This window comes from Telopea speciosissima, chromosome 6 (genome assembly GCF_018873765.1).
Source record: "Telopea speciosissima isolate NSW1024214 ecotype Mountain lineage chromosome 6, Tspe_v1, whole genome shotgun sequence".
Lineage (NCBI taxonomy): Eukaryota > Viridiplantae > Streptophyta > Magnoliopsida > Proteales > Proteaceae > Telopea > Telopea speciosissima.
This window is the reverse complement of record NC_057921.1, coordinates 33,980,404-33,996,137: the sequence shown is the minus strand read 5'-3', so window position 1 is coordinate 33,996,137 and position 15,734 is coordinate 33,980,404. Positions and strand designations below refer to the sequence as shown.

Genomic DNA, 15,734 nt, shown 5'->3' with positions numbered 1-15,734 from the left:
TGAGGATTGATGTCAATTTAGTGGTGGGTAGATGGGGTACAGGGGCGAACAATTGACACTGCTTGCATGCCTTAACATACTGCACCACTTCCTCTTGCATTCTCGGCCAGTAGAGTCCCTGGCGGAGGATCTTGTAGGCTAGGGCTCTTCCCCCCATGTGGCTTCCGCATATCCCTTCATGTACCTCTACCAGGGCGTACTGGGCTCCTTTGGGTCCTAGGCACCGAAGCAATGGTGTTGTGGCTTCCCTCTTGTATAGTACTTCATCGAGGACATTGTACTTTGCAGCTCTCATCCTTATCTTTTTTGCCTAGACCTTGTCTTCTGGTAGGACGTCGTTCTGTAGGTAGTTGAGTATAGGGTCCATCCAACTAGGTCCTTCCTCAATCTCATTAACCTGCTTCTCCTGGTATGTTGGCTCGTGTAGTATTTGAACATATACTACACTGGCCAGGTTTTTGAGTTCATCATTGGCTAGCCGGGACAGTGCATCTGCGGTGGCATTCTCGATCCTGGGCACCCGAACCATCTTGGACTTCACGAACTCCCCCATCAATTCTCGAGCACGTGCTAGGTATGATGCCATTCGCTTGACCTTTGGTTCATACTCTCCATTCACCTGGTTTACTACAAGTTGGGAGTCCCTCCGGATGGATAGGTGTGTGACTTGAATGGCTTTAGCCACCCGGAGTCCAGCCAGTAGTGCTTCGTACTCTGCTTCATTGTTTGATGCTGGGAAGGTGAATCGGAGAGCGTACTGGATTCGAAATCCTTCAGGGCTGGTGAGTATGAAGCCAGCCCCACTTCCAGTGGCGTTACTCGAACCATCCATGTACATCTCCCACGAACCTCGATCCTGGTCCTCTGGTTCCTCTACTTCTGGTTCGCTCTCTGACAGGGTACATTCAGCGATAAAGTCTGCCCGGGCTTGGCCATTTATTGCCGTCTTGGGCTGGAACCTGATGTTGTGCTCACTCAACTCGATAGCCCAGGCGATCAACCATCAGGAGACGTCTGGCTTGTGTAGTACCTTCTTTAATGGTAGGTCGGTGAGGACCATGATGGTATGGGCTTGAAAGTAAGGTCTAAGCTTCCTAGCTGTGATCACCAATGCATAGGCAACCTTCTCAATTCTGGTGTACCTGGTCTCTGCATCAATCAACACATGACTGACATAGTATATAGGTCTTTGTACCTTACCCTCTTCCCTCAACAGTACTGTGCTCACCGCGACAGGGGTCGCCGCCAAGTAGATTTGTAATTCTTCATTAGGTTCTGGTCGTCCAAGCAGTGGTGGACTCCTGAGGTATTCCTTTAGCTCATCGAACTCCTTCTGGCACTCCTCCATCCATGTAAAGTCTTTAAGACTTCGGAGATTCTTTAATGTCTTGAAGAACGGCAGACACTTATCTCCTGACCTTGACACGAACCTTGAAAGGGAGGCGATCCTTCCATTTAACCTTTGCACTTCTCTAACCGTCCGAGGTGGTGCCATCTCTTGAATGGCTTTGATCTTGGAGGGGCTGGCTTCTATTCCACATACTGAGACCATGAAGCCCAGGAATTTCCCTGACGTTACCCCCAACGTACACTTTGCAGTATTTAGCTTCATCTGGTTTCTTCTCAATACAGTGAATGCTTCTTCCAGGTCGGCTAGGTGTTGGTGGGCTCGGACTCTCTTTACAAGCATGTCATCCACGTATACTTCCATGTTGCGCCCAATCTGTTCCTCGAACATTCTGTTGACCATTCTTTGGTAGGTGGCCCCTGCATTCTTTAGCCCGAACGGCATGACGCGGTAGTAGTAGTTCTCCTTATCCGTTCGAAAGGCGGTGTAAGACTCGTCATCCTCATGCATAAGGATCTGGTTGTAACCTGAATAGGCATCCATGAAACTCAACATCTCATGCCCAGCGGTGGCGTCGATCAATAAGTCGATCCTAGGTAGTGGGTACTTGTCCTTTGGGCACGCCTTGTTCAGGTTAGTGGAGTCGACACACATTCGCCACTTCCCATTTGGCTTGGGCACCATAACCACGTTTGCGAGCCAAGTAGGGAACTTCTCTTCTCGGATGAACCCTGCTTGGCTCAACTTCTCGACCTCTTCCTTGATAGCGGCCTGTCGGTCGAGGGTAAAATTCTGTCTCTTCTGCTGGACGGGCTTCCTGGTTGGGTCTAGGTGCAGTCAATGCTCTGCTATGGACCTGGGTATGCCTGGTATGTCGGCCGTCAACCATGCAAAGACATCCATGTTGCTCTGGAGGAGGTGCCCTAGCTCTTCTTTCTGCTCCTTGGTCAACAACGAGCCAACCTGCACAACTTTGGTGGGATCATCCCTACTGAGTGGCCATGGGACAAGGTCCTCTATCGGTCTTCCTCTCTTCTCTGTCAGTTCATCTCTCTGGTCGCTGACCAGGTTCTCCAGGCACAGTGCCATCCCTCGTGTGTTGCCGTTGTTCTTCTTCACAAAGGTGGCATAGCAGTCTCTAGCCTTCTTCTGGTCACCTTGGACTTTACCCACTCCATTGTCAGTGGGGAACTTCATCTTTAGGTGGAGCGGAGATACGACACCTCTAGGGCTTTCAGAGATGGTCGCTTTAAGAGGCTGTTGAATGACACCACGGACTTGACGACCATAAAGTTCACTATGATGGTCACCTATCGAGGGTGCTCTCCAAAGGTGATGGGTAGCTCGATGGTGCCTCTAATGGAGGCTGTGGTGCCCGAAAACCCATCGAGGTAGGTAGGCTCTGGCTTGAGTTGGTCATCTCTGAATCCGAACTGGCGGTAGGCTTCCAGTGAGAGCACATCCACAGATGCCCCTATATCTATTAACACCCTGTGCACTGGTTGGTTAGCTATCTCCACCTGTGCTACCAGGGTGTCCTCATGTGGAAAGCTCACACCTTCTAAGTCTGCATTCGAGAAGGAGATCACCGTCTCGGTCTTTGCCATCTTGTTTGGCTTCTCTATTACTCCCACGAACCTGGCATGGGCTTTGGCTTTCCTGGCTGATTCTTGCCCAGGTCCCCCGAGTATGGTGAGGATGGGGGAGCCCCTGGTGCCACTTGGTTCGGGTACATTTCTCCTTTCTTCTGTGCGGTCTCTTTCCCTATCTCGATCCGCTCTCCTTTCTTCCCTCCTTGGCTCTTCTCTTTCTCGATCACGACCTTGGTCTCCTTGGCCCGAACGGCTGTCACGCCTTCCTTTTATGTATTTATTCAAGCTTCCTGCTCTTACAAGATTTTTTATCTCTCTTCAGTTGGTAGCAATCCTCTGTGTCATGCCCATTGTCTTTGTGGAAGAAACAGTACTTGTTAGGGTTCCACTTCTCAGGTCCAGCTAGCATAGGTCGTGGCCATCGGATTAGGTCACGGTCTTGGATCTACATGAGGATCTACGACCTGGTAGCGTTTAGGGGTATGAACTCCGAACTGCTTGCTCATTCACTCCTTTTTGGGCGACGATCTCCCCTTCTTGAGGTGCGGTCACCCTTATCCTTTCAACGCTCGGTCCTCGACCTCTTGCTCTCTTTGCGATCGTCCGTCGCCGTCCTCTTATTATCCTGGGGCTTGGCTTCAATCGCCTTCTTCTGTGCTTGTACTATCTCTGCCATATTAGCGAATTCGTTACAGCGCTCTAAGAGCTCCCTCATGGTCTTGGTCTCATCACGTGCTAGGTCTTTGATCAATTCAAGGTCCTGGATACCCCCAGCTAAGGCTACATGCTGGGTTTGGTAATCCAAGTCTCGGACCTCCAGGGATTCCTTGGTGAACCTGCTAACATACTCCCTAAGGGATTCCCCAGGGTTCTGTATCACGTACAGTAGATTGACCGTGGTCTTCTTCTGCTTGACGCTGCTCTGGAAGCAGGTCACGAACTGTTCACATAGCTCTACAAACGAACCTATTGACCTTGGACGTAGTCAGGAGAACCATGAAGTCGCCGCACCTTTGAGGGATGCAGGGAATGCTCGACAGGAGACCACGTCCGATCCTCCATATAGGGTCATCATCCTGTTGAAGTAGTTGATATGGTCATTGGGGTCCGTGGTTCCACTGTAGAGTTCAAAGGTGGGTAACCTGAACCTGGATGAGAGTGCGGCTGACATGATCTTCTCTGAGAATGGATGTTGCCCGGGTATTGAGTGCGTCTTGGATTTAGTCTGCTTCTTCAGTCCTTTCAACTTCTCATCTAACTCTCAGAGTCTCTTATCTAGCTCCTCATCTCGCGATGGTCTCTCACGCCTGGCTGGTCGCTCGCTGTGACCTCGTTCTCCTTCTCTCCTTGAAGTCTCCTCCCGCCTTGAGTATTGGCGGGATGGTGAAGGGTCATGTCTTGATGAGACATGACGTGAACGTGAGGGGCTATCACCCCCATTGGAGTGGCTCTGCCTTGGTACATAACTCCTCCCTAGCCGACCTTGGAATACTGATCTCCTGATCGAGCCCTCTGGACTTGGTGCCACAGTTCGGTGTGAAGGTGTTTTCCCACAATCAGACCGTACTGGGAGGTCTGCTGTTCTCCTTGGGAGTTGGGATGGCTCTCCCTGCTGTCTGGTGTGTCTTTCGGACCTGTCACCCCTAGGAGGTGACCTCTCTGGATTCTGCTCCTGACTACGACGGTGGGTCACCGCCTCTCCCTTAGGTATTCGCGAAAGAGTCGTTGGTCATAGAGGATATATCTGACGCTGTAGGTCATTGATCTAACCCACAGTTGCTGGTGCATTGGGGTCAGGCACTACCTCCACCACCACTTCGTTGTTGGGTTCGCTTACTGTAACTTGATCGTCGGTTGGGATTTCCCTCTCCAGAGAAACATGGTCATTGGCTCTGCAAAGTGAGCTCTCTGGAGGAGGTGATGCATTCTCCTCCCTCGGGGCATTGTTGGTGGAGGGAGCAGTCTTCTTACCTCGCGGTGCCATGGAATGATTATGAGAACAAGCTAGTATGATGGCTAACGTCGTTCCCACAGATGGCGCCAATCTGTTGCGTCGAGAAATCGCTCAGCGTTCCTTTGAGTGCTGTAACCTACAAAAGAACCTGGGTGACAAAGGAGAACCAGTGTGGTTCCGGCCTAGGACTCTCCGATGCCAAAGTTAGATCTCTCTGAGCAAACAAACAAGTGAATAATAGTATTCAAGATGGATGGTGAGATAGAATACCTTCCCTTTTATAGCAGGGGGTGGCAATGTGGAGAGTCCCAGTTGATGTGAGATGCCTTTGATAGCTGATAGAGTTCCTCAATAGCAGGGTTTGCTCTTGGTAGGTCATCTTCCGGTTAGACGTTGTATCTTGATGGACTTGGTGTCTTGGATGGATAGACTATGGATAGGTTCTGGGTGTTCGAGTCTGTTGTGGGTGCGTTGACTGATAGGCGGTGGCCTAGAGTCCTAGAGGTAGTGCACGTCTTGCAGTTGGAGGCGGCGGTGCTCTGATCTTGTCCACGGTGCTTCAGCGCACGTTTGTCCATGTGCACAGGGGTCCGCGCCAAAGGGGGAGTTCGCCCAGGGGGAGCTCGCCCAAGGGGAGTTCAACCAGGGGTAGCTCACCCAAGGGGAGTTCGCCCAAGGGGGAGCTCACCCAAGGGGGAGTTCGCCCAAATGGGGGAGCTCGCCCAAGGGAGAGCTCGCCCAAATGGGGGAGCTTGCCCAAGGGAGAGCTCACCCAAGGGGGAGTTCGCCCAAATGGGGGAGCTCGACCAAGGGAGAGCTCGCCCAAGGGGGTGTTCACCCTGCTATGTCTGGTCACGCCACGTGGCGGCCTCCAATTGGTTAGCTTTATTTGGGGTTCATCACATACGAAGGTGTGTGAGCATGAAAATCATGAATCTCAATCGATTAAGAATAACAAACAAAATCAAATTACCATAGCAAGAAGTCCGAAAACAGAAGCTTATTTAGTTTTGATATAGTACTTCTAGGAATTATGATATAAAATAAAAGGAGTGTTGCGTGGATAACAAGGAGATCTGATTTAGAGTAGCTGCTGCTATAAAAAAATAAAAATAAAAAAGAGTTCTAATTTTAGCTGGAACCCGATACCCTATTATTGGAAACTACCCTCCACGCAGTAGATTTGGGTTAAACTCATTCACTGGAACCATGAGGTAGCATCAAGAAAGAGAAGCATGTCCAAACTTAAAAGCAAAAAAAAAAAAAAAAAAAAAATGATGGCTTGCAGATTTGAAAATCATTTATTCATAATCAACCATCCCTGAAGCCATTAAGCAAGTTTAAAAATGTTCACTTCATATAGAGCCTGGAAAACAAGCACATGGGCAACGTGTGAAATAAATCAATAGAATTAGAAGAGAGGTTGCTGCTCACTAGTACTTCTATAGATCAACCTTAGCTCTACCCTAAGATTTCTTCAACTTTTTTTAGTGGGTCCTTCTGCAAGAAGATTGACAGAGCTGGTGCTGTAGTAATTATTTGTGAGCGGGGAATCTTCACGTATGTGAACGATTCACAATCGTTGAGATGAAATCCAATCTGTGAGAATATTCCGTCTGAACGGCTGTGAGTCGTTCACGTACATGAAGATTCACCGAACTCTAATTATTTTATAAAGTCTGGCTCTATTGTAGCTACCAAGATCTAAAGCTTCACACTGTCTTTGTATTTCCAAAAATAAGACTATTCATAAATACTATGTGGTTCAATTCTTGAGTAATTCCTAGTTCTGGTAGTATTGCTACATCCTCAGCTTAGTACAGCCTTGGCCTTTTTAATTAAGATCTTAAAATATATGCAAAGAGTCAGTTCCATCAAGTTTGATGGTGATGGATACAATGTCCCCAAGTGGTCCAACTGTTAACTCCCCCCCACCCTCAAGAAGTGGAATCAGTATCCGATCTCTTCATGATTGATTCTGCAATATTCTCAAAATCTGATTGTCCAATGAACATCTTGATAAAATAATTAAAATATACAGAGCGGGTCATAGAGCATTGCATTTGAGTATAAAGAAATTAACAAAGCTCACACAACTCCCTATGGCATTGCTATAAATTATAATGGGTTATCTATAGGAACAGTTTTTTTTTTCAATCTTTAGGGTGCAAGGAATGTCGAATTCCAGTTAGGTAATTAAGGAATGTGGGCAGAAGAAGAGGGTCGGTGAGAGAACATGGAACTGCAGTTGGAAATTGTGAATTTCTCTTGTCCTCTCTCTATCTAATTTAACTGAAAGTGAAGGTGCTAAAGGATCTGCATCCTTTTCTTTTCTTTTCTTTTCTTTCCTCTCATATCATTACAACAAGACAAGACATAACAGGTATAGAAGAAGAACTCCCCACATGGGATAGCAAAGGCTTTTTTAAGTTTTATCTACAATGGCTTTGTAGGTTCAATTAGAAGTAGCAGTGCCAACAAATTATCATGACAAAAGTAATTAAGTCAAAAAGTGACCCATACACCCCAATTTATTACTACACTTCCAAGCAGAGGACATTGAGGGGCAGGCAAATTGAGGTGATATTTTTCTGACATTTAGTGGCCTGGTAATGACTGAATCTCACAATCTCTCCCAATTCAAAGTGACTGACTAGGTAAATTAGCTGTCAAAATGTGTTGAACACTTGAATTGGTAGAAATGCCAAATAAAATAAAATTTCATAATTCTGCTAATTACTTTGAAAGGAAGAGCATACAACATTCAAGCATACCCTAGTGTTTTTCACTCACATATATATAACTGAAGCTTCTGCTGATTTTAGTTGAAAAATAGAACTCAAAATGCAGAGAAACATAACGGAAGGAAGTAAGGGACAAATGGGAATTAAGTTAAAGGTAAATAAAGGAAAACCTGAAGAATCAGAATGAAACGATAGGAAGCTAAGTATATCCTAGGGTTTTTCACTTACATTGGAACTTATCCCATTTGGATTCAAATCCATGAAAATGAATAAGAGAATTGAACATGGAACCTGCTCACAACCAAGCTTTCAAGCTTTCGAGCTTTCGAAAAGAGAATAAAGCAGAGTGATGCAGTATCGGATATGGCTGATCGGGTGGACCACGATCGCAACCACCCCAAAGAGCTTAGGCGTTCCACACGGGCGCGCCAACGGTCCCTACGCCTTCGCCACATCGCCTAGGCGCTACATCAGTTCTTGGAGCACAAGTTATTGGGGCCTAGCATATCTTTTAGCTTATAGAATATTTACCTTCCTATTTATTAGTTTCTATATGTATGTAGGAATATTGGCTTTCCTATTTATTAGTTTCCTTATGTGCTTAGGATCTTTTGTGATATGCAACTTGGATTGCAAGTTTTAGTAGTTTAGGAAGGTTTCCATTATTTCTAGATTTTATTTTCCATTCTTACCAAATATTTGTAACCAATTCTTGGGCTTTAAATCCCCAACCATGGAATGGAATTGAGACAGAATTTTGAAGAGAAATATTGTGCAACCTTTGCTCCAATCGATCCTATTGTGATCACCCCTCCTTGACCTTGAAGAGCAGCCAGCGCCTAGAAGAACGCCACCACCACCACGGCCTAGAAGAGCCGCGGCCTTCACCTCCACCGTGCCACCCTCACGTTCCCCATCCCACCTTCTTTTTCCCCTCTCATTCACACCAGCCACGTTACCCCCCCCATTATCTCTCTCTCTCCATCCATTTATCTCTCTCCCACATTACCCCCTCCATCTCTCTCTCCATCCATTAATCTCTCTCCCTCATTACTCCCTCCATCTCTCTCTCCCTCCATGTTACCCTCTCCTCCTAAAATACAAAACCCACATAAAATATAAAACCCACCATCCCTTTATCATCACACGTGTTAACAGCCCGCCTACTCAATTCCTCTTCCATTGAGCGGTCCTCGATCTCTAGAGGAGATCCCCATTACAGAGATTGAGCTTCAAACAGAGAAAGATGAGAAAACGCAGCCATCGAAATTTTGAGAAGATTGAGAAAATGCAGCGACCAAGCATCGAGCGAAAAAGAGCAAACTCAGAGACCGAGCTTCAGCTTGAGAGTGTCTCACCATCCGTCAAGTTTTGATTTTACTTCTGATTTATGTCTGGAAATGTAAACCTAAATGTAAAACTTTATTTCCCAGGTGAAATATATTTCTCTGGTAAACAAACGTCTAAAACTATTTCCCTTGGGAAAAAATTTAGCTTTACATCAAAAATCTGCATTCCCCTTACAACTAAACAAAGCCTAAGTGTACCCAGAAGGGAAAAAAAAAAAAAAAAAAAAAAAAAAAAAGAAAGAAAAGAAGCCTAATGCCAATTTAGCATTTTCAACTTGGTGGGTTGGGGGAATTATTATTATTTGGGAGAAAGAACGCCACCGGGTCGCGCATTGTGGCGTGCCCTTACGCTCAAACGCTCCTGTGTCAAGGCACAAAAACCCCACGATCAATTAGCGTTCTTTTTCCCTAAAATATATATATATAATGAGACAAAAATCATGATTATGTAATGATAGATTTATGTGTCTGTCTCTATCCTCAAATTCAATTTTTTTTATGTTTTTTTTTTTTTTAATTTGTTCATTTCTTTTGTTGGCATCCAAACATAGCCTTAGTTCCTACAATCCAAGATCAGAATACAAAAACAACATTATAGTGAATCCCACGCATATTTTTTTCTATTAAGCCAAACTCACATCTTCTTCCTCTTGCCTTTCTACAACAACCGCGTTTAAGAAACCGGGTTATATAGTGTTTGATGAAGTTCCTTCCATCAGACATATTTTGTATGGCTGTAGATAAAGATTAGTACAAAGATAACGGTTTTTACTACCAAAAAAAAAATAACAAAAAAAAAAAGTACAAAGATAAAGTTTTTTTGGCTTTGCCCGCTCAACTAATTGGGATAAGGCAGTAAGTTGAGTTGAGTTGATTTGACGGATTAATACTTTGCATCTAAGCATAAAATGTCTGTGTCAAGAGTAAAATAAACATAATTAGACTCATCTTAAGTATATCATAAATAAAGTATGTGTTTAGATAAGGTTCATTTGCAAGTGTGAATGTCCAATGCTTCAATTGAGACTATTTTGATAAAAAAAGTTAGGGAAGTAGTTTTCTGCACGGGAGTGTGCACTCCCTTGTGTCTATCTCTCTCCTCCTTAAAACAAGGGGGCAGAGATGTCTTATCACATGGGGAGGAGAGAGATAGACTCATGGGACTATTGGCGTAGGCCATACTCCCGAACAGAGAACTTTTTCCCAAAAAGTTATTATTATCCAAATAGACCATTTTAAATCTTTTTCTTACAAAAAAAAATAAATAAATAAAAATAAACATTTTGAATTAAGGGTAACTGTTGCTACAATCAATTTTTTTTAAAACTTTGTTTATAACTAATTGTTAGTAAGTGGTTAGTTTATCGAATTTGTTATATGCATTGACCACTGTCTTTTACTGCCAGTTACAATTAACGATGAGGAAAACTGACGAAATTTTGTAGCTACCCGGGTTGTAGAAACTTTACTGGGCTTCTAGTCAAAGAAATGGAATCTCAAGGGGTATTTTGGAAAATACTAGAACCTAGGAGGGAATTTGAGAGCCCAAAGGAGTAGTGAATTACTCAATTTATTTGATTACGAGCCCGAGTAGTAGGAAAGTTCTTACAACCCAGGTAGGTTTAAGCAAGATATTTTATGGAGGCAAACATACTCAAGAGCAAAGATCAAGAACTCAGTGCCGACACTGGTTTCGATCAATTAAAAATCGAGATTTTCTAGGATTCGATCATATTTCGGTTGAACCTTGGTACTTTCTCTAGGCCAACTCGAAACGTTGGTTTTCGAAACTCAGAAGTAGTTTTTTGTTTTTTGGTCATGATTCTTGATGTGCTGCCTATTTTTGACATTTTGAACCCAATCCATGCGTTAGTTTTGCATAGAGTACACTCAAAATAGGGAAAAAAATCTCTATCCGGGAGTGTGGCCTATGCCAGCTCTCCCATGAGTCTATCTCTCTCCTCCCCATGTGAAAAGACACCTCTGTCCCCTTGTTTTAAGGAGGAGAGAGATAGGCACATGGGAGTGCTAGAGTAGGCCACACTCCAGTGTAGAAAACTGCTTCCCCTCAAAATAATACTTGTAGTTTTGACCCAAGTTTGATAGTGTATATTGTTGTTCTTGGACATGGTATCGACTAAGGTTTAACCACAACATAACTCTTTCAATATAAACCAGATTTAAGCGATCCTGGATTTGTATTGAAGGAGTTGTATTCTGGTCAAACTTTATTTGGTGTGCGCCAATGCTTTTAAAATCGCTTTGAATGAAAATAGTTTTTTTTTTTGCTAAAGGTCAGCAATGTATGTATTGATATGAATAAAAAGGAGATGTTACCTAAAGGACTGGAAAACTACCTAAAAACCTTCTCCGAAGATCGACCATTCACCTTCGGCAATGCCATTAGCAAATGGTCTAACCCAGGAGAACAAAAACAAAAACATTGAGAGGGAGAAAACCCCAATGCTCAAAAGAACGAATTAAGTAAATCTGTAATAAGGCCAGCCTAGCGCATCCCATGAGACAGCTTGAGAAATGAAGATAGGAGTAGCTTGCCAAATGCTTGAGATTTCTCCTTTGGCCGCATGGTTTGCTAAAGCATCTACTGCCACATTAGCTTCCCTATAGCAATGTGTGATTCTCCACTGAATAGAATCAGGGAAAGGAGAAATTGACCACCAATATTGCATTAAACACCAAGGGATCATACGGGAGAGAATAATAGTAACTGTAGCTGTAGAGTCACTTTCAATCCAGAGCTTGGAGATGCATAATTCCCGAGCTTCCTTAATTCCCACCTTGGAAGCCGCCATCTCTGCCATGAAATTAGTTCCAACCCCTTGAAAGGAAGCGAAACATCTAATTGGAGTGCCAAAGTGGTTCCTGAAAATCCCACCAGCTCCTATAGATCCTGGATTTCCCAATGAGGAACCGTCGATGTTTAATTTCCACCAACCTATAAGAGGATGTTTCCACTTCACCTCAATAATAATTTTTGCTGGCGATTTGGTGATAACAACTCGCAACTTTCTAGCAAGGATCAGATCGTGTACTGAGTTGACCTTCACCCCTTCAATACAGGCACAATCCGAGACCTCTCTGAAGCATAAATTCACCACTTGGGAATGGGTTCTTTTCAGGTTGTCATAACGCTGCCTGTTACGCTCCAACCATATCTGGTGACAAATAATGATGATGAGAGGCCCCCAGACTTTGGGCAGGGGAATGACCTTTAATTTTCTTCGCCACCAAGAAAAGAAAAGTTCAATAGAAGAAAACCTGCACTAGCTCTCATTGAAGTAATAAAGAACTTCCCGCCAAATATTGCTTGAAAAAGCACAGTCCAAAAAAAAATGATTTCCAGATTCACAATCATCCCAAAAAGCTCACACCTGGACACCAGTGCTACTATCCTGCGACGCATTTTGTCATCAATTGGAAGAGCTCCATGCACCAAACGCCACCCAAAAACAGAGGAACGGGGTTGCAAACATCTCTGCCAAATCGCCCAACCCCACTGAGTAGGAGCAGCCTTGATTCTTAAAGCATCCCAGGCCGACGCCACCGAAAAAATTCCAGAACTGGTGTGAGCCCATACACGGCAATCGCACCTGCTAGTATCCAAGATTTCCATGCTTTGGATTAAAGAAAAAATATTTTGCAGAGCTGGGACCGTGGTCTTCGAGAAACCCCAAACTCCTTCCACCATAAAATCAGAGACTAACGCAAAGAGGGAAATGAATATAGTTTTGTAGATATCAAAACAAATGAATATTTTACCGCTCTTTTGATTTTAGAAATGTTTTACCATATTAAGATTTATGAAATTTTTAGATTTAAGAAAAAACCTCAACTTTAGAAAATTGAAAACTTCACATATTGCCGAAAATCTAGGTTTTGTTCTTGTTAACATTTTATCTTTTTAAAATTTTATTTTTTAATTATTTTTATTGGATTCAAATAGGAGGTATTTTCATATTTATGAATAATATCTTAAATAAATGAAATAACAAAAATAACAAACACACCTAAGTACTCTTTTCATCCTAAGAACATGAACCTAAAGGAGAAATCTAGGAAGGCCCACTTTTTGGCCAGTTTTCTTTACATCTTCTTCAACTTGTCTCCTGTATTCTCCAAAAGTAAACTTTTTATATATGGAAGGTTCTTTGCAACTCCCTACCAAGGAATCATATGATGGACACAGAAAGTAAGCTATTGAGTATCTTTCCACTCTCCCATTAGTCATCACCTTGTGCTCCACACTCTTATATTTGTTATTGCTCCAAGCCTACATATTTAGTAAGTACCCATTAAAATCATGAGATTAAGTGACACAAATATATATATATATATATATATATTATGGAAGATGGATTAAAATTAATGATATGCAGAAGAAACCAACCTTGATTCTGCTTATTAGATAGATCACTAAGTGTGCATCACACTGTACCTGGAAAAGATCGCCAATGTTGACGATAAGAGCATCTTGATTAGGTTTTACAGCGACCCATTTGGAATCTTTCATTAGTTGCAATCCACCAACTTGATCCTGATAAAGGATTGTGAGGAAGTCACTGTCTGTGTGAGGCACTAAACCGAAGATTTCTGGTGAGATTGGGCATTTTGGGTAGTGATTCAGGCGAAGAAAACAGCTATTTTCATTGCAGATTTCTTCAAGAAGCAACCCTTTTGATGGACTCAAATTCTCTGCTAGAACTCCAGCTAGCAACTTAGCAAGTTTTGACATCTCTACTACCAACTTCTCTAAAAGTTCCCTATAGATCAAGAAGTAACTTGAAATCAGTGTGGCATAGAATAGTGGATACACCTTACATAATGTTATTGGTGAAGCCTGATCTCAGTCCAAAAAGTGCAGTAGGGATCTTCGGAGGGCCGTTTCGGCTTCGAACAAACCAGACCGGGTGGAATTTTTTGAGTTTCTAGGGGCACTTATGTACTTTTCTGTATTAGCTTCTTTATAAAGTGTTCTCATCTCATTGAGAGGGATATGTGAGATCTGAGAAGTGATTCAATGGCCATTGTCTTCCAGAAGAGATAGTTCTTTGATGCGAGCTTTAGAGATGAAGTGATGGACTTGGTAAAGAGAGGGGGAATGGAAAGAAATGCCACCACCAGTTACGGTGCAGGATTAATCGGCGGTGGTATCAGTGTCGTTGGCCATCGTGCCTTGATACCATGTGAACACAAGAAACTCTAATAGAAATACTTTGTATTATGGCTCACTCTACAACCGTAGAGATTGGAAAACCTAATATAAGTTGATCAGCACCACCAATATACAATTCGGTTCAATTGCTTTGAATTGTCATAATCACTAGAGAAACTTGGAAAGATCAATAAAAAAAACATTGATGTACTAGAAAGGATTTTCATCCTCTCAAGTGCGGTCCAGTGCACCTCACTTGTGCATCCGACGGTGGCTGGCCACTGCACATGAGAGGATAAAAATCCAAACATATGTTCTTGGCCACCGTCAATCGATACACAAGTGATAAGCTGCACTTGAGAGGATACATAAAAATTCGACTGGAGTTGCTTTTGAAGATTCAAGCAACTCTATAAGATGACTTTAGACATGGGGTTTGAAATTGAGATACCTTAGAGTAGTGGTGAACTCTCCATAAAAAGCCTCATCTGAAATCTTAGTGAGAGGAATATGGAAAGCCTCAGACCAAGAGAAATGCTTTAAAGAAGTAGCAGTTGGACTCCCCCATCTATATGAATCATTCACAACTCCACAACTAGATTTCCTATCAAAGGGAGTACTTTGAAACACCTTCACCTGCTCTCTTCTCATATCTCCAAGAAATTCATGACTGATTCCATGGTTCACCACCTGGAAAAAACCCCACTGGGACGTGCTCTTATGATTTCTGACACACAAGCCTTCTTCTCATCACCATTACAAGTACTCCTTAGACCATCAAGATCAATTAAGGGGAGTTCACATTCCTCTATCACTTCGCAGAGGTGATCATTGCACTGAGTCACCTGAATTTCTCCAGGTCGACATAACAATATTGTTCCATATTGAGCTAGGAGAGGTGGATCTGATGTAGTTCTGCTAATAGCCATCATTATTTCCCGGCAATTTGTAGCTTGAGAAGGCTAAGAAATCCAAGTTGTTTATGTGATTGATTTTCGCTCATGGAAATGGGTAAATATCTTTGTGTGAAGAGGTGATGAACAAAGTGCACAAGAAGAAGAAAAAGAAGAAGAAGACGATGGGCAACCTCCCAAATTTCAACATTTATCACAAAGGAACGTTTCCGCGTAAAATAGACCAACACGGTTTAGAAATTCTGACCATTAGATGCTTAGGAAATAATATGGATTTACCACATATCTAATCTTCTTAGACTCCGTTTATCTTTACATGTGTACGTAGGCATACCCTTCTATGTATGTCCATGCACCACCACTTATACCTTGATAGTGTTGAATTTTTTTTCAATACATTGTTTTGCCACTTGGCAAACTCAAATTTGGTAGCTGAGTAGAAGATCTTGGGGTCCACCTATACACAAATTTTCAGCTTCACACGAAGTGGCCACTGGTAATTATTAGAGGGCATGTAATCGCGATGATGAAGGCATGTTGAAATCCTGCTCTCATATAATACAGTACCATTTAAAAAAGAGAGTTTTTTGTTTTTGATAAAAATAATTTATGACCGATTGAATAAAGTTCTAGAAGAGTTAGCATACAAAGGAAAAAGAA

General features: G+C 43.0%; 1 protein-coding gene and 1 pseudogene across 1 annotated transcript; both read right to left on the bottom strand.

Annotated features, from left to right (window-relative positions):
• Window positions 1-11,467: 11,467 nt before the first annotated feature.
• LOC122665651 lies at window positions 11,468-12,621 on the bottom strand. Its single transcript, XM_043861801.1, has 2 exons — window positions 12,380-12,621; window positions 11,468-12,227 (listed from the first exon to the last, which is right to left on the bottom strand). The coding sequence occupies exons 1-2, from the start codon at window positions 12,619-12,621 to the stop codon at window positions 11,468-11,470; spliced, it is 1,002 nt and encodes a 333-aa protein (XP_043717736.1).
• Window positions 12,622-13,036: 415 nt separating this feature from the next.
• LOC122664949 lies at window positions 13,037-15,098 on the bottom strand (annotated as a pseudogene).
• Window positions 15,099-15,734: the final 636 nt, after the last annotated feature.

Coding starts and splice junctions, on each gene's coding strand:
- LOC122665651 (XM_043861801.1), bottom strand. CDS start 12,621: ATGGAAATCTTGGATACTAGCAGGTGCGATTGCCGTGTATGGGCTCAC. Junction 12,228..12,379: donor ATAGTAGCACTGGTGTCCAG/GTGTGAGCTTTT, acceptor TTGGTGGCGAAG/AAAATTAAAGGTCATTCCCC.